The sequence below is a fragment of the Aquarana catesbeiana genome, linkage group LG13 (assembly GCF_042186555.1).
Source record: "Aquarana catesbeiana isolate 2022-GZ linkage group LG13, ASM4218655v1, whole genome shotgun sequence".
In the NCBI taxonomy this organism is placed as follows: Eukaryota; Metazoa; Chordata; class Amphibia; order Anura; family Ranidae; genus Aquarana; species Aquarana catesbeiana.
The window spans coordinates 207,570,311-207,592,043 of NC_133336.1; the positions used below are offsets into that span (position 1 = coordinate 207,570,311).

General features: G+C 45.6%; 1 protein-coding gene across 2 annotated transcripts in view; it reads right to left on the reverse strand.

Moving 5' to 3' along the window:
• LOC141117774 (NACHT, LRR and PYD domains-containing protein 3-like) overlaps positions 1-21,733 on the reverse strand; it is a 445,237-nt gene that overhangs the window by 216,435 nt on the left and 207,069 nt on the right. For both annotated transcript variants that reach the window (XM_073610805.1, XM_073610806.1), the window contains exon 5: positions 4,455-4,520. In XM_073610805.1, the coding sequence (XP_073466906.1) occupies positions 4,455-4,520 (66 nt within the window). The remainder of the gene's footprint in view (positions 1-4,454; positions 4,521-21,733) is intronic.

Consider the following 21,733-nt stretch of genomic DNA (forward strand, 5'->3'; position numbering starts at 1 on the left):
GCTGGTATTGATGCTGTGAGGAGCACTGAGATGGCTGCCCTGATAGAAATTGGCAGGTTTGTTTGGGTCTTTTTTTACAGCATTTTGGACCTTCTCTATTTTTTCCTCTAGGAGAAAAATTCTCTCCCATATGGAATAGATGGTATACCCCAGAAATCTATTGTTTGAGATGGGATCATGTTTGATTTTTCTTTTTTTTATGATCCAACTAAGACTTTCCAAGTGTCTTTGTCTTCTTCAGATCTTTCTATAATAGATCCCCTGTTTTGGCAAATAGCAGGTGGTCGTCCAGATATGGTACAATCAATATTCCCTTTAATCTGTGGGGAGCTAAAGCTATTTTTGTGAATATTGTGAGGAGGACAGCCCAAAAAGAAAGGCTCTGAACTGAAGATGTGAGATTGACCCTCCCATCTTGACCTCTAACTGTAGGTATTTCTGTGATGCTGGTGCTATAAGAACTGGAAGATACGCATCCCTCAAATTTATGGATGCCAAAAACAGCCTGGGGGTCAGAAGACTTTTCACTGAAAAGATTGTGTCCATCCTGAACTTCTTGTACCCGATTGATCTGTTTAGAATCTTCAGGTTTAGAATTAATCGGAACTTCCCTGATGGTTTCCTTACTAGGAATACGTGCAAATGGAACCCCCGTCCTTCCTCTTTGGGGGGAACAGTTATGACCACTTTTTGTTGAATCAGTTCTTGTAAGATAGATGACATTGCTAGAGATCTTTCTAGGTCTCGGGGAGCCTGGGTTATGTAAAACCGAGTTGGTGGGGGTTGAGAGAACTCCAGTATGTAACCCTCTGATATTATTTTGAGAATGTACGGACTGGTCATTGTCTTCCACTGTGGAAAAAAAGCTTGCAGCCTTCCTTCCACAGTTGGAGGACTGTCACTGATTTTTTTGTGTTTTGGGTAGGGGGCGAAACAGTACTCCTGACTTGCCCCTCCCTCTTTGGGACCTCCAGGGTTTCTTGTAATCTGTCTCTTTTGTGTCCTGGGCTTGGTAAAAAGTATGAAAATGTTTCTTGCCTTGAGGGAGCACCTTCTTCTTTATTTGGAAGGCCTTCTTCTTATCTGCCGTTCTATCGAGTACGGCTTCAAGTTTAGGACCGAAAACTAAATTCCCCTCAAAGGGTAGACTACATAGCTTAGCTTTTGAGGTCATATCCCCTGACCACATTTTAACCCATAATGCTCTATGAGCTGAGTTTACCAGGGTCGAGGATCTTGCTGACATTTTTATAGATTCAGCGGAGGCATCTGCCATGTATCCTACTGCTTTCTGTAGTACTGGCAGTGTATCCAACAGGTCCTTACCGGAAGTTCCTGCTTCAATATGGGATTTCAACTGTTCAAGCCAGTGCTTTAGGTTCCTAGCCACCACAGTTGACGCCATAACTGGCTTTAAAATGGCTAAGGTTGAATCCCATGCTTTCTTTAATAGGAAGTCTGCCCTTTTATCCATGGCGTCCTTTAAGACACCCATATCCTCAAACGCGAGGTCTGTGTTCTTCGATACTTAAGGAAAAAGCTGCATCAAGCTTTGTTTTTTATTCCATACTTGAGAGCTATCCTCTTCGAAATGAAATCTCCGCTTGAGAGATTTAGAAAAGAAAGGAGCCCTTTCTGGGTCTTTCTACTCTTGTTTCACCGTTTCAGAAACTTATGTACTGGAAATACCCAATGTTTCTTTTCACCCATGCCTTGGAACATTTTATCGTGTAACTACAACTGGGCTTTGTCCTCTTTGATGTTCAAAGTTGTATGGATAGTCTTTAAAAGATCATCCACTTCATCTAAGGATAGTCTATAGCGTGAAGAAGAAACCTCCTTTCTCTTCATCCTCTTCTTCCCCAGAACCTGGGGAAACACTTCCCTCTTCATCCCCTGAATCACTGCCCCCTCTGGATGCAGAAACAGATGGACAAGAACAGGGTATTTCGCTGCCTTTAGGCTGTGCAGCTGGGCGCTTATCCAGGTAAGAATGGAACATTTCAAACGTGTCCGCCAATTCTTTCCGGAAGGAGCTTAATAGTTCTCCTGGTTGAGTAGCAGGTGTAGCTGAGGAAGTTTCCTCCTTAACTAGATCTACTATACAGGTCCTGCATAACACCTTGGACCTTGGTCCAAGACTCCCTAAGTGCATTTTTGCAGGATGGGCATTTCCTTTTAGGAGGAGGGGAGGAATGTTTTGTTTTTCCTTTAACTTTCTGAAATACACCAAAACCAGCCCTCTATTAAAACGTATATCTAAACAGTACATATAGATAAACAGTAACAAGCTTTTAATGCAAGAAAAGAACCATCTGCCAAATAGAGGAGCCAACACTTTAGCCCATGTTTGATACCACAGCTTACTATTGGATCTCCCCACAGAGTCACCCCACAAAGGATGCTAAAAGACAAACACACTCTTCTTAGTACAAACGGTCCAAGGAGAGTGGTTCAGGCTCCCTTTCCTCCCCCCATGGGAGTAAGAGAGGGAAAAATACAAGACCCAAATGGATAATGTACAGAGACCTCTGTCCCTGCCTACCTGGGTCTGGCGGCGTTAGTGGCTCCTGCCACCGCCGCTTGTTCCTCTTCCATGCTGCCTGAGTTCACAGTGGCATTCAGCTGCTCTTTATTTGAACTTCCCGGTCCTTTCGCCACTGCGAGAACCAGAAATGACATCAGCAAAGGCTGCCCCCTCGTCCTGCGTTCCAGCGGCCAAAACAGGAAGCCACGTCGCACCGCCGGAAGTCCCGCCCTGGCCAGAAATTATGCACTCACCACCCGGGACCCGGGAAGCATGGAGGCTTACGAATGGAGGAGACACTGCTCTCACCGCTGTGAAGCATGCCATCCCTCCTTCCAGCCTGCAGCCACTGGTCTACAGAGAGCGGGGACCTCCAGCAGCCTGAACCCTCACCGGGTATGAAGAGGAGGAGATGCCAGCGCACCCCCCCATAAAGGGGGGATGCTGGGCTTGCCAGCAAACATACTACCCCACAGGTATGCCCCATACTCTCCCCACCTGGAGAAAGCATAGCACTCCCTTGGTTCCCTGCAGTGCTTCCACCATGGTGGAGGAAACACTACAACTGAGGCCATGGTGGAAGTGTCCAGTCTATAAAGAAAACTGACTGCAGTGTTTCCTGGGAAAGTGGGTGGAGCTGCGCTCTCTCCAGGTTCTGTCCTGAAAGATGAAGAGAGAAAATAGCCACATGGCAGCCATATGAACCTATGCTGGACCCAGAGATCCTCCTCTCCACTGAAGTGGGGGGTTGTCGGCCATGGGTAACACTGTGACACAGAATATAGGTGCCCAGTAATGTATGTCCACATGAGACATGTAACTCACTGGCCACCCCAGTCCAGGATGAGACATAGTCGCTGTCAACTAAGAGCAGAGCTAGCGGTCTGTGTGCTCTCGTTGATAAAACTGGGGTGACCTGACTGTTGATAGAAGACCTCCACATGAAAAAATCCCAGGAAAAGAAAAGGAAAAAAATAAGAAAGCTATAGGACCACAAGTCCCAGCATAAAACAATACATCCATACTCCTTGCTAAAGATGGGCTCAGGCGTGTTCACACACTCCATGTGCAGAGCCCACCAGGAAGTCGGCACGGCGCTGCGCTAATCACAGGCAGTGAGATATTTCTCGATCTCTGCAGCCTCACATCTGGAAAATGTCTTTCTGCCTGTGATTAGTGCAGCACCGTGCCGACTTCCTGGCGGGCTCTGCACATGGAGTGAGCGAACACACCTGAGCCCATCCTTACTCCTGGCACAAGGCACAATGACTGGAGGCCTATAGAAGGGAAGAGGTTATGTCGGTCAATGAACATAAGATAAATCTTCCTTTATCTTCATAGAATGCAAGAAGGTAAACAAAATCTTCAGCCTTTAGAACCACTTTAAGTGATATTACAGATGAGAACTAGGAATGTACATCTTTGTATGTTTCTGATTATTAAATCTCCTCTATCATTCAGGAACAAATCATCATGATTCCCAGTCCTGTGATCACTATGAAATCTCTGACATGGTGATCATATAGTATTATTCACAAACACATCTGTTGGGTTATGATGTCACAATATCTCACACAGATAGAAGCATTTTGACATATGAAGTTAGCAGGCTACATTTTTTAAAGGGAAATACAGTAGTCCATTGGTAAGAACACGTTTTATAGATCCATTTCCTGCAATGAGCTTCTGGCCATGGAATAAAATGGAATACAATTTAGTGTTCAAGAACTATGAACCTGGTAACAGAAGACAGACCCCAGATCCAGTATAATCGGTGTACATAGATCATCATTATAATTTCTAAAGATTCAGATCTAGAAGTCCTCAGTGGAGTAGATGGTACAAAAGAAGTGTAATTATTCCAACACCATCTCCGCACCTTACACAAAGTGATTCCTGTGATAGATACACTACGGGTTTTATTTACCTTTCAGCTCCGGAGTCAGAGAATGTCCGAGTTCATCCAGCAAAATCTGATCCGGCAGACCCTTACCTATAGAGAGGAATATAAGATGATGGTTCTGAGTCATGTATGATTGAAGCTGACCTTTCACATACACCAAGCTACACATTACAATTATGTCCAAGCAGCAGAATATAATGAATCCTATGTTACATGTAACATGTCAGAGTAAAGTTCTCCATATTCTGGTCATATATAAATATATAGAAGTGATCTGATTAGGATTGTGTTCTGAATAAGAGTATGGAATAGAGTTGGAGTGTGATATTGGAGTGGAGAGAGATAGAAAAGGGCTCTGTACATTGCTACTAGCAAGTTAGTGTGCTATAGTGTGTTACAGTGTAGAGTAAAAATAGTGATAGTGCAGTGTGAGTGTAGTGCGACCATTCATTTTTATAGTTTAGTGTTTCAGGGCGTGTTTACCGCACTGGGCGTGTTTACCGCACTATATTAAGGTGCATTAGCTCATGTTTACTGCAGTATATTGAGGTGGGTTTGTGTATGTTTACTACAGTATATTACATTTTTACATAGTTAGTCAGGTTGAAAAAAGACACAAGGTCCATCCAGTTCAACCCAAAAAAAACATACTATCCCATATACATAATCCTACACCCACAGTTGATGCAGAGGAAGGAAAAAAAAAAAACAGCAAAGCATGAACCAATTTGCTCCAGCAGGGGAAAAAATTCCTTCCTGATCCCTTGAGAGGCAATCGGATTTACCCTGCATCAACTTTACCAATAAATGTTATTACCCGGTTATATTATGTACATTTAGGAAAGAATCCAGGCCTTTTTAAAGCAATCTACTTAGCTGGCCAGAACCACCTCTGGAGGGAGTCTATTCCACATTTTCACATCTCTTACTGTGAAGAAAAAAAAATTGAGATAGTGGAACTGCACTATCAAAAAGAAAAGCACCATAAACCAAGCAGTTTGATTTGAATAATTTATTAGCTGAAACCTGTATCAATGAAAGAATTCCTAAATAGGACGCCTTTTTTTTTTAGAAAACTTATAACATGTAAAAAACATTGTTAAAAATACAATCCGGATTATCAACCCACATGCTGGAATTTCTTTAATAAAGCTAATTATCTCAGATATCAAAAAACTATGGGAATTCCCATTTGTAATAAAGTGCACACTGAGCAGAGGTAGCAATTGCCAAAATTGTATTGAAGACAAAATAATATCTTTAATCACCAAGATCAAGCTCATAAAATGGTCAAAGAATGGAGTCAAAACTAGACACTGATTATATCAAATCTTGATGGAGGTAACTTTCCTTATATAACAGAGTAATATTTCCTTATAGTAATGTGTATTGTAATTGGTCATTGATTTAAAGCAGCAAATATTTCCTCAATATAGATATGAAATGGTTGTGGCAAACCACAATAAATGCTGATCAAAGAATGTTGCAGTTATGGAATACAAACCATTCATTATGGATTTCACAGTGAAGGTAGCAGTAAATACTAGATCCTTAATTAGAAAGGATTAAGAACAGCCGATGTGGAATCTTGATTTGATTTTCAAGACAGCAGATTTCTAAGTTTTATTAGATACATGTCACAATGGGGGTCATTTACTAAGATGAATGCACTGCACTGGTTCCTTAATTTGTGCGCTGGTTAAATTCCTAATTGAGCGTGTGAACCGGCGCACACACAGCAGTACCTACACGCGAGAATGTTTACAACGCAATGGCATAGTGCTGGTTCTCAGCGAGGTACATCTCGCGCTCGCTGCAATAGGAAATACATATCTTCCTATCAAAGCAGAGTGAGAAAAACCGGCATGGGTTCCCCCTCCGGGTGCATGCTAGGCCCTTCTGTCTGGTATGGATTTTAAGGGGAACCCCTCTACGCCACAAAAACGGCGTGGGGGCCCCCCCAAAATCCATACCAGGCCCTTAGCCTGGCCGGTCAGGAAAGGGGGTGCGGACAAGCGAGCACCCCCCTGAACCGTACCAGGCCACATGCCCTTAACATGGGGGATAGGTGCTTTGGGGAAGGGGGGGCACACTGCGGGCCCCCCCACCCCAAAGCACCTTGTCCCCACGTTGATGAGGACAAGGGCCTTTTCCTGACAACCCTGGCCATTGGTTGTCGGCGTCTGCGGGAGGGGGCTTATCAGAATACGGGAGCCCCCTTTAATAAGGGGGCCCCCAGATCCCGGCCCCCCACCCTATGTGAATGAGTATGGGGTACATGGTACCCCTACCCATTCACCTGGGGGAAAAAAGTGTCAAGAAAAAAAACACACTAGACAGGTTTTTAAAGTAATTTATTAGGCAGCTCCGGGGGTCTTCTTCTGACTTCGGGGGTCTCTTCCGCGCTCTCCGGATCTTCTCCCGGTCTCCGGTTTTTCTCCGTGCTCTCTGGTTCTTCTGCCGTGCTCCTCCACTATCTTCTGCTCTTTTGCCGCTCTTTTGACGCTGTCCGGTTCTTCTGTCGCTGTCCGGTATCTTCTGCCGGGCTCCCCTGCTATCTTCTTCCAGTTCTTTTGCTAGCGGTGGCCCAGTCTTCTTCTTCTTCGTCGACTTCTCCCCTCTTCTCTCCTTCCGATGTTGACACAACGCTCTCTCCCGCTGTAATGCCATCTGCAAGGTGTGCGGCAACTTATATAGGTATGGGGTGTGGTCACCATGTGATGTCACCGGGTGACCCCACCCATTATGATGGCACAGTCCCAACATGCCCCGGGACTGTTCCGTCATAATGGGCGGGGAGAGGGGAGAAGTCAACGACGAAGAAGACCGGGCCACTGCTGGATTTGGGGGGACCCCCACGCTGTTTTTTCAGCGTAGGAGGTTCCCCTTAAAATCCATACCAGACCGGAGGGGAACCACTGCCGTTTTTTTATGTAAAATTTGCTGTGGAGTTCTCCCTCAAGATTCATACCACAGTGCCTGGCATTGGCGGGGATCCAAGTCGGATCCCCGTGCTTGTCACTCATTAGGAAAGGAAAAAACATTTTTTCCTTTCCCAATGAGCGAGCCAGCTCAGCGCTACTATCTGCAGCTGACACAGTGCACTGCGATTACCTGCGGTTATGTACAGATAGTTAATCACTCCTGGAGGCAGTAAATTCTATTTTTTCTATCCACACCAAACTGCATATAATCAAAACGCAGCTAAACACAGTGTGTGAATGGGGCCATAGGAAAGCACTGTGTGCGTTTAGCTGTAGTAGAAAACGCAGCTAAAAGCACAATTCTATCCCTCCGTGTGAAAGGGGACTTAGGCTTTTTTTAAGGCTCTTTAGCGCTAAAAATAGCGCCCGAAAAACGACCTAAAGAAGTGGCTCCATTCACTCCAGTGTGAATCGGGATTTCACACTGGAGCAGTGCGCTAGCAGGACAGTAAGGCCCCTTTCACACTGGGGCGGTGTCTGCGGTAAAGCAGCGCTATTTTTAGCGCCGCTTTACTGTCGTTTTAGCGGCGTTATTCGGCTGCTAGCGGGATGGTTTTAACCCCCCTGCTAGCAGCCGACAGGTGTTAAATCCGCCCATAAAATGCCGCTGGAGCGGCATTTTGTCGGCGGTATCACAGTGCTGCCCCATTGATTTCAATGGGGAGGAGCAGTGAGTTCACCGCTACAAAGAAGCTGCTGGCAGGACTTTTTGTGCCAGCGCACCGCTCCAGTGTGAAAGCCCTCACTGGAGTGAATAGAGCCACTTCTTTAGGGCGTTTTTCAGGCGCTATTTTTAGTGCTGTAGCACCTAAAAACACCCCAGTGTGAAAGGGGCCAAAAAAAAGTCCTGCTAGCAGCACCTTTGGAGCGGTGCATAAACCCCTCCTTCACATTGAAATTAATGGGACAGCGCGGCTATACCGCCGGCAAAACAGCATTTTTAACCCCTTTTCGGGCGCTAATGGGGGTTAAAACCGCTAGCGGCCATATACCGCTGGTAAAGCGGTTCTAAAAATAGTGTTGTTTTACCGCTGCTGCCCGCACCACCCCAGTGTGAAAGGGGCCTAAGGCCCGCCTCAGACCTGCGGACCTGAACGGACACTACATAGACCTCTATGGAGGGTCAGATGTCAGTAGTGACATGTCTGCGGATCGGATCGGGTGACGACGGACTCTACGGTCTGTCATCATCCAATCCCCCATAGAGGAGAGCGGCACTCTGACAGGTCCGTCCCTGCACAGTGTGCAGAGACAGATCTGTCATCTGCCTGCTCAGCGGGGATTGACAGAGCGATCCCCCGCTGAGCAGAGTGGGCTCCGTACACGGACACGTCCATGTGAAAGGACCCTAAGGCCAACGCCCTTTGTACAAAAATCCACAGAAAAGTTTCTACAAAGTCCCATCGGTTGTATGAGGCTTAAACACCAGAAATTCAAGTTTTCATATATTTAAAGGTCACCATACACTGGCCAATCAGTTAGACCTTCCATAAATTAGATTCAGTGCAAGAGCCGGTTTGGTGTTCTACAATTAGAAGTAATTCTTACAGTGCATCTTCCTATTACCGCTTTAGCCTAATGCTCTCTTTCCACTATTTCAACCCCAAAGTTGCGTGATTTACAATGCCTTTTTTCGGCTTGTTTTCCACTATTGCAACTTGTCATGCCACTAGGAACTGAAAAGTTGCATCACAAGTTCTACCCCATGATTACAATGAGTACTGTTCATATGTCTGCGACTAAGTCGCAGCAACTTCAAAGTAGTCCCTGCACTACTTTGGTCCCACTTTCATGCAACTTGAGGTCCATAGACCTCAAAAATACACAGGCATTGCTTCAAGTTTTGGCAAAAAGTTGCGGGAAACTTGCGGCAAAAAACACGCAACTTTGGGCTTGCAATAGTGGAAACCAAGCCCTAACGCCATGTCATTCGACTAATTCAAAACATCTGAGAAAAAGTCGCGCTGAAGTTGGAACAAAGTAGTGCAAGAACTTTTTTTGGAGTTGCACCAATTAGACTGGGGGAACATTGAAATACATGTGTTTTGACTTGTCCTGCGACTTCACATGTGTCAAGTCGCACAACAACTCGCAGTAGTGGAAAGAGAGCCTAGGGCCACTTGGGACTGAAAAGTTGCATCACAAGTTGTACCCCATGATTTACAATGGGTACCGTTCATATGTGTGCGACTTGCTTTTTCCCATGCACACATGCCATATACACAGCGGGCACACATCTTGATTACAGAAATCCATATTTGGCATGGAAATTAACCACTTGCTTATTGGTCACTTAAACCCCCCTGCTGTCCAGACCAATTTTCAGTGCTGATGCACTTTGAATGACAATTGCGCGGTCATACTTAGCCAAATGTTTTTTTTTTTAAGTTCACACAAATAGAGCATTCTTTTGGTGGTATTTGATCACCTCTGTGTTTTTTTTCTTTTGTTCAAAAAAAAGAAAAGACAGATTTTTATAAATAATTTTGGATATTTTGATATTAAATTTTGCAAACAGGTAATTTTTCTCCTTCACTGATGTACGCTGATGAAGCGGCACTGATTGGTTACACTGATAGGCAGCACTGCTTGGGACCACTGGTGGGCATTGATAGGTGGCCCTGGCATGTGGTACTGGTGGGCACAGATGAGGCAGAATTGCCTCTTCGGGACCAATGTCCCTTGCACCTAAGCCGGTGATCAGCTTTTATTTTTATCCTCATGCTGTCAGCGTGAGGAGAAAAAATGAACAATTACCGAGCTTTAGTTTACATCATGTGATCAGCGGTCATTGGCTGACAGCTAATCGCGTGGTAAGGGGCCGGGATGGGTCCCTTACTCGGATCTGTGATCACCCGAGTCTCAGTGACTCAGTGCGCACGCAGCAGGGAGCACACGGAGAGCCCATCCTATGACAGCCTCCCATAAATTCAGGTCCACGCTGTGGCTGTCGTTTGGCTATAGCACAGACACCAAGTGGTTAATAGAAAAACAGATGCAGATTTCCAGGACTGGCCAAAAATAATGTTTAGAGTCAAAGGCAACTGATGACTTTCTATTAAAGGTCTAAATGGGCCATTAACATGCATCACAATTGAACTTAGGAATGTGTCTTTGCAAAGTTAAACTCATTAAAATCCTTTCTTATTTTTGCTTGGGGATAGACTGCAGAGGGAATAGAAGTTTTGAGGGGTGTCTACACCCCTGATAGGGTGAAGACACCTCCCAAATTTTGCCAATGTCTCATTCAAAATTATTCACTTCCTGTCACATAGCCAAACAGGACATGAGGGTAAAACCCTACCAATGTATGTCCTTGGGGACACACAGGTCAATCTAAATAGTTTCCCCATTCGGGAAATTGCACTCTAGCATTTTGCCATGTACATCCCAAATTATTATATTTCTTGGGGTTTATTTACTAAAAGGTAAATCCACTTTGCACTACAAGTGCACTTAGAAGTCCAGTTGCTGGAGATCCGAGGGGGACATGCAAGGAAAAGAAAAAAAAAACAGCATCTTTGCCTCTACATGATTGGATGATAAAATTACTAGTACTTCCCCTCTGATTTTCATCAACTACAATTGTATTGCAGAAAGGATTTGCCTTTAATAAACCCCAAAATACCTAATAATTTGGGGTGTCCACAACAAAGTGCTAGAGTGCAATTTGCATAATGGGGGCACTAGTTAGATTGACCTGTGTAGCCCCAAGGAAAAAATATTAGGGTTTTACTCCTTACTACACTTCCTGTTTGGCTATGTGACAGGAAGCAAAGCCAATTTTAAGAAAAGGGACACAAAGCCCAATCTTAAAAAAAAATAAAAATCTTGATTTCCCTTAAAATGTTCACAATTAGAATAGGATTGTCTTCAGCTTGATTTTAGTTCAGTGCTTCTCAACCCTGTCCTCAAGTAACCCCCAACAGGCCATGTTTGCAGGTTTTCCTTCATCTTGCACAGGTGCTTTAAATCAAAGTCAATAGCTTTGTATTTTGGACAGCTACAGTACCTGACCACAAGATTGTGTTTCCAATGCGATACCACGCGCTGGTTCTCGTCGACAGGGTACTGTGCATGTCGTGCTGGCTCACTCATTGGGAAAGGAAAACATTGTTTTCCTTTCCCGCTGAGTGACGGGCAGTGCTGACAGCTGTCTGGTATGAATCCTGAGGGGGAATGCCGCACCACATTTTAAATGAAAAAATCGGCGTGGGTTCCCCCCAGGGGCATATCAGGCCCTTAGGTCCGGTATGGATTGTAAGGGGAACCCCCTATGCCAAAAAAAATCGGCGTGGGGGTCCCCCAAAATCCATTCCAGACCCTTATCCGAGCATGCAGCCCGGCTGGCCAGGAAAGGGGGTGGGGACGAGCGAGCGCCTCCCCTCCTGAGCCGTACCAGGCCGCATGCCCTTAACATGGGGGGTGGGTGCCTTGGGGGAAGGGGGGGCACCCTGCGGGCCCCCCCACCCCAAACCACCTTGTCCCCATGTTGATGAGGACAAGGGCCTCTTCCCGACAACCCTGGAAGTTGGTTGTCGGGGTCTGTGGGCGTGGGGCTTATCGGAATCCGGGAGCCCCCTTTAATAAGGGGGCCCCCAGATCCCGGCCCCCCACCCTGTGTGAATGAGTATGGGGGACATGGTACCCATACCCATTCACCTAGGGAAAAGTGTCAATAAAAAAAAAAACACATCACACAGGTTTTAAGAGTAATTTATTAGTAATTAGTAATTTATTAGGCAGCTCTGGGCTCTTCTTCCGACTTCGGGGGTGGGGGTGTTTTCTTCCGACTTCTCCCAGTGTTCCGCCTCTCCTGGGACCCTCCGCTATCTTCTTCCAGCTCCTTTGCTAGTGAGGGGCCCGGTCTACTGCCGCTGTCTTGCCGCCGCTGTCTCTGTCTCTTCTCCTCTTCTCTTCTTCCGATATTGAGACGACGCTCTCTCCAGCTGGAATGCTTTGTGCGAGCTGCGGAGCCATTTATATAGGTGTGACCCCGCCCCCTTGTGACGTCACAGTCCCAGCATGCGCAGGGACTCTGGCGTCATAAGGGGGCGTGACCCCAGAGTCCCTGCGCATGCTGGGACCATGACATCACAAGGGGGCGGGGTCACCGCCTAAATAAATGGCTCCGCAGCTCGCACAAAGCATTCCAGCCGGAGAGAGCGTCGTCTCAACTTTGGAAGAAGAGAAGAAGCGACGAGACAGTGGCAGCAGACCGGGCCCCTCGCTGGCAAAAGAGCTGGAAGAAGATAGTGGAGGGGCCCGGGAGAAGAGGTGGAACACCAGGAGAAGTCAGAAGAAAACACCCCCCACCCCCGAAGTCAGAAGAAGAGCCCGGAGCTGCCTAATAAATTACTCTTAACCTGTGTGCTGTGTTTTTTTTTTTTTATTGACACTTTTCCCTAGGTGAGTGGGTAGGGGTACCATGTACCCCATACTCATTCACGCAGGGTGGGGGCCCGGGATCTGGGGGCCCCCTTATTAAAGGGGGCTCCCGGATTCCGATAAGCCCCCCGCCCGCAGACCCCGACAACCAATGGCCAGGGTTGTTGAGAAGAGGCCCTTGTCCTCATCAACATGGGGACAAGGTGCTTTCCCCCAAGGCACCCACCCCCCATGTTGAGGGCATGCGGCCTGGTATGGCTCAGGAGGGGGGGCGCTCACTCGTCCCCACCCCCTTTCCTGGCCGGCCGGGCTGGGTGCTCGGATAAGGGTCTGGTATGGATTTTGGGGGGGACCCCCACACCGATTTTTTGGCGTAGGGGGTTCCCCTTACAATCCATACCAGACCTGGTATGCCCCCATGGGGGAACCCATGCCGATTTTTTTTATTTAAAATTTGGCGCAGCGTTCCTCCTCAGAATTCATACCAGACAGCTGTCAGCACTGCCTGTCACTCATCGGGAAAGGAAAACAACGTTTTCCTTTCCCGATGAGTGAGCCATCTCGGCGCTGGCTCCCACGACGGGGCTCGCAGGTGTCAAATCTCGCCGAGAAATGTGGCGAGATTGACACAATATCTGGGTCACCTACTGTATTTTAGAGAAGATACATTTCCTAAACATGTCCTGTCGAGGGGGGGTACTTGAGGACTGAGGCTGAAAACCACAGCTCAAAAAGAAAATTGAATACTTACCACTCTGAAATGTTACTTCCCTGGTCACTATCCATGGCAGCATACGCACAATCCATGCATGTGCTACCATGAAGGCACCAGGAAAGTAACTTAAAACTAAAAAAAAATAAATAAAAAAGGGATCTGTCTAAGACATGCCAATCAGCCTAGTTAAGCTGCAGCTGGGAAATCCGTTGCATGAAAAGAACACACAAAACATAAAAAATTTGAAACAATTTTATGGGTCCAAAAAAAAAAAAAAAAAAAACAGGACTTGGTAAATAAGCAAGGAAAGCAAAATACACACATGTATGTTAATTTGAGACACTAACAGAATATGTTTGAGGTTTGACCCTTTTGCAGTGTAAATTAACAAGAGTTAAAAGGAGTGCACCCACAAATGGACATCTATTAAGGATTAAAACAAGATTATGTACAACATCTTGAGAAAGAATTTTAAAAATAATGCAGCACAGACAGTTAAATCAAAGTGAACAACTTAAAAACAACAAACTGCCAACAAAGGTAAGAAGGATGCATAGCTGGCCTCCCCAAACCCAACAAGCATTGCAGACACCAACCTTAAAGGCAGATTTCATTCCTAAAAAAGGAAAAACTGCTCAGCTCCATCGAGACCCACAGAAGGCGCTCCCAAGCTACTCTGACGCTTTTAGCATCCTGATACTGGGACTTCGTACTGGGAGAGGCTTAACCCTGGAGGCAGAGGGGGTAACATAGTACTGCTTACTCTTCTCTGGTGCGTGGAGGTATGAGGACAAAAAGAAGAATGGGGTGGGGCCTAACTGGCCTTTAATTTATGCTATTTCATTGGTCCTGAGGGAGGGGAGAAAGGCAGAGCCTATCACTAGTATGGTGGCGTCAGAAAAAAAGATTTCATGGTAAAATAACCACCACCCAAAAAAATACAACAAACCAAAGTAACAAATAAATTGCATAAAAACACATCTGTTTTGCAACAACATAACACACAAAATACAAATGGAAAATACATGTGTTAGAAACTCAATAAGGACACCCAAATGTACTCTCTTTCCGGCCCCCCACATACACAATCTTGGCTCTTTTCAGGGCAAAGTAAAGAATGCTATCTGCAAGCTTAAGGCCCCTTTCACACGATCGGACCGTTCAGGTCCGCCTGTCAGTTTTGACGGCGGACCTGAATGGGCGCTCCATGTTAGCCTATGGAGCCACGGATGTCAGCGAAGACATGTCCGCTGACCTCCAAACCCATCCAATCCGCTAAAAGCAGACGGATGGCCCTACGTCCCGATCCGTCGCTGGCGGATCGGATTGAGTGAGATCTGATGAAAACGGACATGCTGTCCGTTTTCATCCGATCCCTCCATAGGCAGCAGCGGTGCCTGACAAGCCCCTCCCCGCTCAGTGAGCAGAGAGGGACCTGTCATCCGCCGGCTTAGTGGAGATCAACGGACTGATCTCCCGCTGAGCCGGCGGACCGAGGCGGTCTCCGTGGAAACGGAGTCCGTCTCATGTGAATGAGGGCTTATATAACATAGGTTTGTGTGCTAATGAGGCAATTGCAAACACATGGACAGTCCATGAAACACAAAATGCAAGTTCACCCAATGTAGAGAGAACTTCAAAGTGGGTACACCTATTAAGGATGTCCTTAAATTGCTAACCCAAAAAACACACTCTGAGCATGCCCAGAAACATCCAAGTGCTGTTCACACACAAAAAGCACCACCAAAAAAAACAAAGTCCCTGAGCATGCCCAGAACAACCCAAATGCAGCTAGCACAAAATAAACCATCCCACTGTCCAAAATTTAGCACATCATCCAGCATGCAGCAAAATTACAGATGGGACAAAACACCCCCCAGTCCAGGGGGGCAACTAAAGAGCCCAACATGTGCAAAAGTTATACAACAAATACCATTGCAGTCTAAGGGAACTGACTTGGCAATTTTACTAGTCCCCACTTGGCTGGCTTATCTTCTAGTTATTGGCCTTAAAATGGGTATGGGGCCCAGGTCCCACCCTAAGGGACATATATCAATATCACCATTTGGACAACCCCAAAAACGAAACAAGGAGAAATGCCTTTAAATATGCCAAATTGCTTAAGGGCCAGTTCACACCAATGCAGTCCAGTGCATATTGTATGCATCAAAAATGCATGGAAATGTGGTTATATGGTTTTCAATGGCATAGTTCACACCAGTGCTTGCAGTTCCAGTGCGTTCCAGTTCCAGAAAAAAGTAGAACATGCTGCATTTTTTCTGCACTGGACTGTACTGGAAAGCTGTAAAACGCATCAAAAACGCACTGGAATGCACTTGTCCTTATTTAAGTTTAAGAAAAATGAGGGGGGGAAAGCACTGGGCTGCATCAAAAACGCACCAAAATCGCACTGGAACGCATCAAAAACGTGCATGCAGAAAAGCACCTGGAACGCGTCTGGACTGTGTTTCTATGGTGTGAACTGGGCCTAAGGGCCCTAAGGGCAAGATCACACCATAGAAACGCAGTCCGGACGCGTTCCAGGTGCTTTTCTGCATGCACGTTTTTGATGCTTTCCAGTGCGTTTTTGGTGCGTTTTTGATGCAGTCCAGTGTTTTTTTCTCCCCTCTTTTTTCTTAACCTTAATTAAGGACAAGTGTGTTGCAGTGCGTTTTTGGTGCATTTAGGTGCGTTCCAATGCATTTTTGATGCATTTTACAGCGTTCCAGTACAGTCCAGTGCATAAAAAATGCAGCATGTTCTACTTTTTTTCGGGAACTGGAAACGCACTGGAACTGCAAGCACTGTGTGTGAACTATGCCATTGAAAACCATATAACCTACTCATACTTTCTGTGCATTTTTGATGCAGAAAAAAACGCACTGCACTGCATGTGGTGTGAACTGGCCCTTAAGGAATAAAAGTTATTTAAAACTACTTGCAGCTATAATGAAATGTCGGTCCGGCAATACACATAAAGGTTAATTGATAAAATCAGCATTAAGAAAAAAAACAAAATTAAGAAATGAAAAATGTGTAGGGTTCCCCAGAAATATCATACCAGGCCTTTCAGGTCTGGTATGGATATTAAGGGGAACTCCGAACCAAAATAAAAAAATGGCGTGGGGGTCCCCCTCAAAATCAATACCAGGCCCTTCAGGTCTGGAATAGATTTTAAGGGGAACCCCGTGCCAAAATTTTAAAAAATGTTGGGGGGGTCCCCCTAAAATTTCATACCAGACCCCTATCTGAGCACATAACCTGGCAGGCCACAGGAAAAGAGGGGGGGACGAGAGAGCACCCCCCCTGAACCATACCAGGCCACATGCCCTGGTTGTGGGGGTTTGCAGGCAGGGGGGCTTATCTGAATTTGGAAGCCCCCTTTAACAAGGGAACCCCAAGATCCTGCCCCCCCTGTGTGAAATGGTACCCCTACCATTTCACAAAAAAAGTGTGAAAAATGTTAAAAATGACAAGAGACAGTTTTTGACAATTCCTTTATTTAAACCCTTATTCTTTCCATCTTCTTCAGGTCTTCTTCCTTCTTCCTTCTTCCTTCTTCCTTCCTTCATCCTTCGGTTTCTTCCTCCATCTTCTTCTTCCTCTGCTTCTTCCTCCGATCCTCGGCTTCTTGCTCTGGTGTTCGCATCCGGCATCTTCCACTGCGGCGTACTCTTCCCTTCTTTGTTTTCGGGCTGCTCCGCATCCATGATGGGAGGCTCCTGCTGTGTGACGCTTCTCTTTTTCTGACACTTCTTATATGTGGGAGGGCGGGGCCATCCGTTGACCCCGCCCCCCTCTGACATCACGGGGAAACCCATAGGGAAGTCCCTGTCAAGTCCCCGTGCGTCAGAGGGGGTCAGGGTCACCGGGTGGCCCTGCCTTCCCTCATATAAGAAGTGTCAGAAGACGAGAAGCGTCACACAGCGGGAGCCTCCCATCATGGATGCGGAGCAGCCCGAGAACAAAGGGAAGAGGATGCCACGGAGGAAGATGCCGGACGAGAACACCGGAGCAAGAAGCCGAGGATCGGAGGAAGAAGCAGAGAAAGAAGAAGATGGAGGAAGAAACCGAAGGATGAAGGAAGGAAGAAGGAAGAAGACCCGAAGAAGATGGAAAGAAGAAGGCTTTAAATAAAGGAATTGTCAAAAACTGTCTCTTGTAATTTTTAACATTTTTGACACTTTTTTTGTGAAATGGTAGGGGTAAGTACCCCCTTACCATTTCACACGGGGGGGCGGGATCTGAGGGTCCCCTTGTTAAAGGGGGCTTCCAGATTCTGATAAGCCCCCCCCGCCCACAGACCCCCACAACCACCAGGCAAGGGTGGTGGGGATGAGGACCTCGTCCTCATCAACACAGGGACAAGGTGCTTTGGGCTACCCCAAAGCACCCTCCCAATGTTGAGGGCATGTGGCCTGGTATGGTTCAGGAGGGGGGGCACTCTCTCACCCCCCCTCTTTTCCTGCTGACTGCCAGATTGCGTGTTTGGATAAGGGTCTGGTATGGATTTTTAGGGGGACCGCACGCCATTTTTTAAAACATTTTGGCGCAGGGTTCCCCTTAATATCCATACCATTATAGCCACGCGAAGTGAACCAGCGTTAAAAAAAAAGTCTAGAGGTGCGCCCGTTCAACCTATGCAAATGCATTTACGTTGCTTGACATTTACTTGACATTTTGCCGGCGCAGTGAACCAAAGCATTTGAACAAACGCAAATGCCGTTTGAGCATGCGCAGTGTATAAATTCACCTCCCGCAGAATAAATGTATTTGCCGGCGCTGCCGGCTTGTTCAGAGAGAGTTACGTTATCATTCTATTTTGGCCATATTTGTGACTTGGGCAGTTAGTACTACACTTCCCCACATCACCCCATAATTTTGGTACTTCCAGCTTGTTTAAATTTTAAGTTAAAGATTCCGTGTGCCATGTCTATAGTGGCGTACTGATCACCTCTTCCCGTGCACTGGGAAGAGTATAGTAAATGGGGGATCGCGCTGCGTTACCGGTGCAAATGTTTTGTAAATACGAAAATGTAATTTGCGCATCGGCGTGCACCGCAAGTCATGGCACAAATGCTTCGTAAATCAGCCCAAATGTCTGTAGACGTATCAACTTCACAGTGGCTAGAGTAATATATCACATGACTATAAGGAGATATTACTCTGTTATATAAGGAAAGTTACCTCCATCAAGATTTGATATAATCAGTGTATAGTTTTGACTCCATTCTTTGGCCATTTATGAGCTTGATCTTGGTGATTAAAGATATCCTTCTTTTTTTAACAAAAGGTGAACTTTATTCAAAGTCAGTATATACTGTACAAATCAGTTTACAGTACATTGCAAATGAGATTGAAGTATTGGTATGAGTACAAAATGTTATTCCCAAGTAATTATAATATCAATAGCTGAAAAGTGTGCAACATAAAAAGAAAAATGGGGGTTAGTAAGTCTTTACCAAGAGGACCCCCTCACCCGAATCAGTAAATCCTGAATAAGTGCAGTATAAAAAGGGAGAGGGGTTTCCTAGGATGGAAGGGGGGGAGGAAAACAGGATAAATGGGAGGGGAGAGACGTGGGGGAGAGGGGAGGGAGGACATGTGCCAATTAAGGATGAGCTCCGGCGTGTTTGCAACATGCACATGCCGAGCCCACCAGGAACTCGGCACTGCACAGCGCTAATCACAAGCAGTGAGACATTTCCCGATTTGCGGCTGCAGAGATCGGGAAATGTCTCACTGCTGTGATTAGCGCAGCACATTGCTGACTTCCTGGCAGGCTCGGCACGTGCAGCTTGCAAACACGTCGGAGCTCATCCTTAGTGCCAATTGTACCTAGTTTGTAATCTGCCCTACCAGACTAAGGGTCTGCATCTGCACTAGGAAGAGCTTTCTCCAGTGGCAAGGATCCCCAGGAGTCTATCCAGGAGGACCATATCTTGTCAAACTTACTCAGACAGTTTCTATTGATTTATGTTATATAGGGTATTCCTCTAGGTGGTGATGGTGGGCGGCAGCTCAGATTTCCATCTAAAAAAAAATCTCCCTACGGCCATAGTAGGCGGCATATGCCATGAACAACTTCTTGTATTCTCCCACACTAGGATCATTAATCACATTTAACAACATAGTTTCTGGTTGCAGTGGGATAGAGGTTTCTGCTGCCTGATTAACATCTGCCATGACCTGTTCCCAGAACCCCTGTAACAAGGGACATGACCATGTCATATGTATAAAGGAGGCCTCTGTATCTCCACATCTAGGGCATTTTGGGGACCTGTCCGGGTAAATGGCAGCCAACCTCCGAGGTGTATAAAAGGCTCGGTGTAAGAACTTTAACTGTAGGAAGTGGGTATGGAGGCTGATATGTGGAAATATATTGCTAACAGGGGTGCCATGAGGACCTTGGTGGTTAACAACGGCTCCACTGGGTCCGACTTGAGGTTAACACCGCCAGGAAACTGATGCTGAAAGGCGTGCCTCAGCATCAGCCCAGTAGTATTGCTGGAAGTTGGGAAGAGCCAGCCCGCCCTGTCCCACTGACAATTGCAGTGTGGACAATGCCAGTTTTGGCACCCTGCCCAACCATAAAAAGGAGGAGACTATGGATTTCAATTTATTGAAGTAGGACACCGGGATTAAGAGTGGACTATTTCTAAAAAGGTACAAAAATTTTGGGAGGAAGACCATCTTCACTAGATTTACTCTACCTACCGGGGTTTTAGGCCTCATGCACACGGGATGTTAAAATAACATTATGAAAACACCAGTATCTTTGCAGTGATTTTTTTAACTTTTTTCAGCTTTTTTCAACGTTTTTGCAATAGCGTTTTTTAGCGTTTATTAGCGTTTTTTAGCGTTTTTCTGCGTTAGCGCTTTTTAGCGGGTTTTTTAAAATTTTTTTTTTCTTTTTTTCAATAGTTAAAAAATGGTAAAAAACGTTGGTGAATGACGTTTTTGGGCGTTTATCAGCGTTAGAGCGTTTTTACAGCGGAAAAACGTCTCTCAGAACCCACTGGTCCTGTTTTGTTTTTACAGCTTAAAAACGCCTATGCCATTTGCAGCTCAAAAACGCCTAGGTGGGCATGAAGCCATAGACTGACATAGACAGGCCTTTTTAAGTTGCAAAAAACACTCAAAAAAGCGGCTGTAAAAACGTCCGTGTGCATGAGGCCTAAAAGATATCCTTTTGTCTTCAATATAATTTTGGCAATTGCTACCTCTGCTCAGTGTGCAAATGGGAATTCTCATAATTTTTTGATATCTGATATAATTATCTTTATTATAGAATTTCCAGCATGTGGGTTGATAATCCGGATTGTCTTTTTAACAATGTTTTGTATATGTTATATATTTTATGTTTTCTAAAAATATAAAGGTAGTCTGTCATTGATACACATTTCAACTAATAAATTATTTGAATCAAACTGCTTGGTTTATGGTGCTTTTCTTTTTGATAGTGCGGTTTCACTATCTCAATTTAATTTTTGCTAACCATTAAAAGCACAACCACAGCACACAGGTGAGTCGGTGGATTCTCTACCTCTCTACAAACGGTGTTCCGTTTTTTTCTTTTCTTTACTGTGAAGAAACCTTTCTGTATTTGGAGATGAAATCCTTTTTCCTCTAGACGAAAAGAATGCCCCCTTGTCCTCTGTGCTGGCCTTAAAGTGAATAACTCAACACTAAGTTCACTATATGGACCACTTATGTATTTACACATGTTGATCATGTCCCCCTTAATCTCCTCTTCTCAAGAGAGAATAAATTCAGTTCCTCTAATCTTTCCTCATAGCTGAGCTCCTCCATGCCTCTTATCAGTTTGGTTGCCCTTCTCTGCACTTTCTCCAGTTCCCCAATATCTTTTTTGAGAACTGGTGCCCAAAACTGAACTGCATATTCCAGATGAGGTCTTACTAATGATTTGTACAGGGGCAAAATGATATCGCTCTTTCTGGGGTCCATGCCTCTCTTAATACAAGAAAGGACTTTACTCACTTTGGAAACTGCAGCTTGGCATTGCATGCTATTTTTAGGGTTATGATCTACCAAAATCCGTAGATCCTTCTCCACCATTGATTCCCCCAGTTTTACTCCCCTAGTATGTATGATGCATACATATTCTTAGCCCCCAGTGCAGAACTTTACATTTATCAGAATTATGCCCCGTACACACGGTCGGACTTTGTTCGGACATTCCGACAACAAAATCC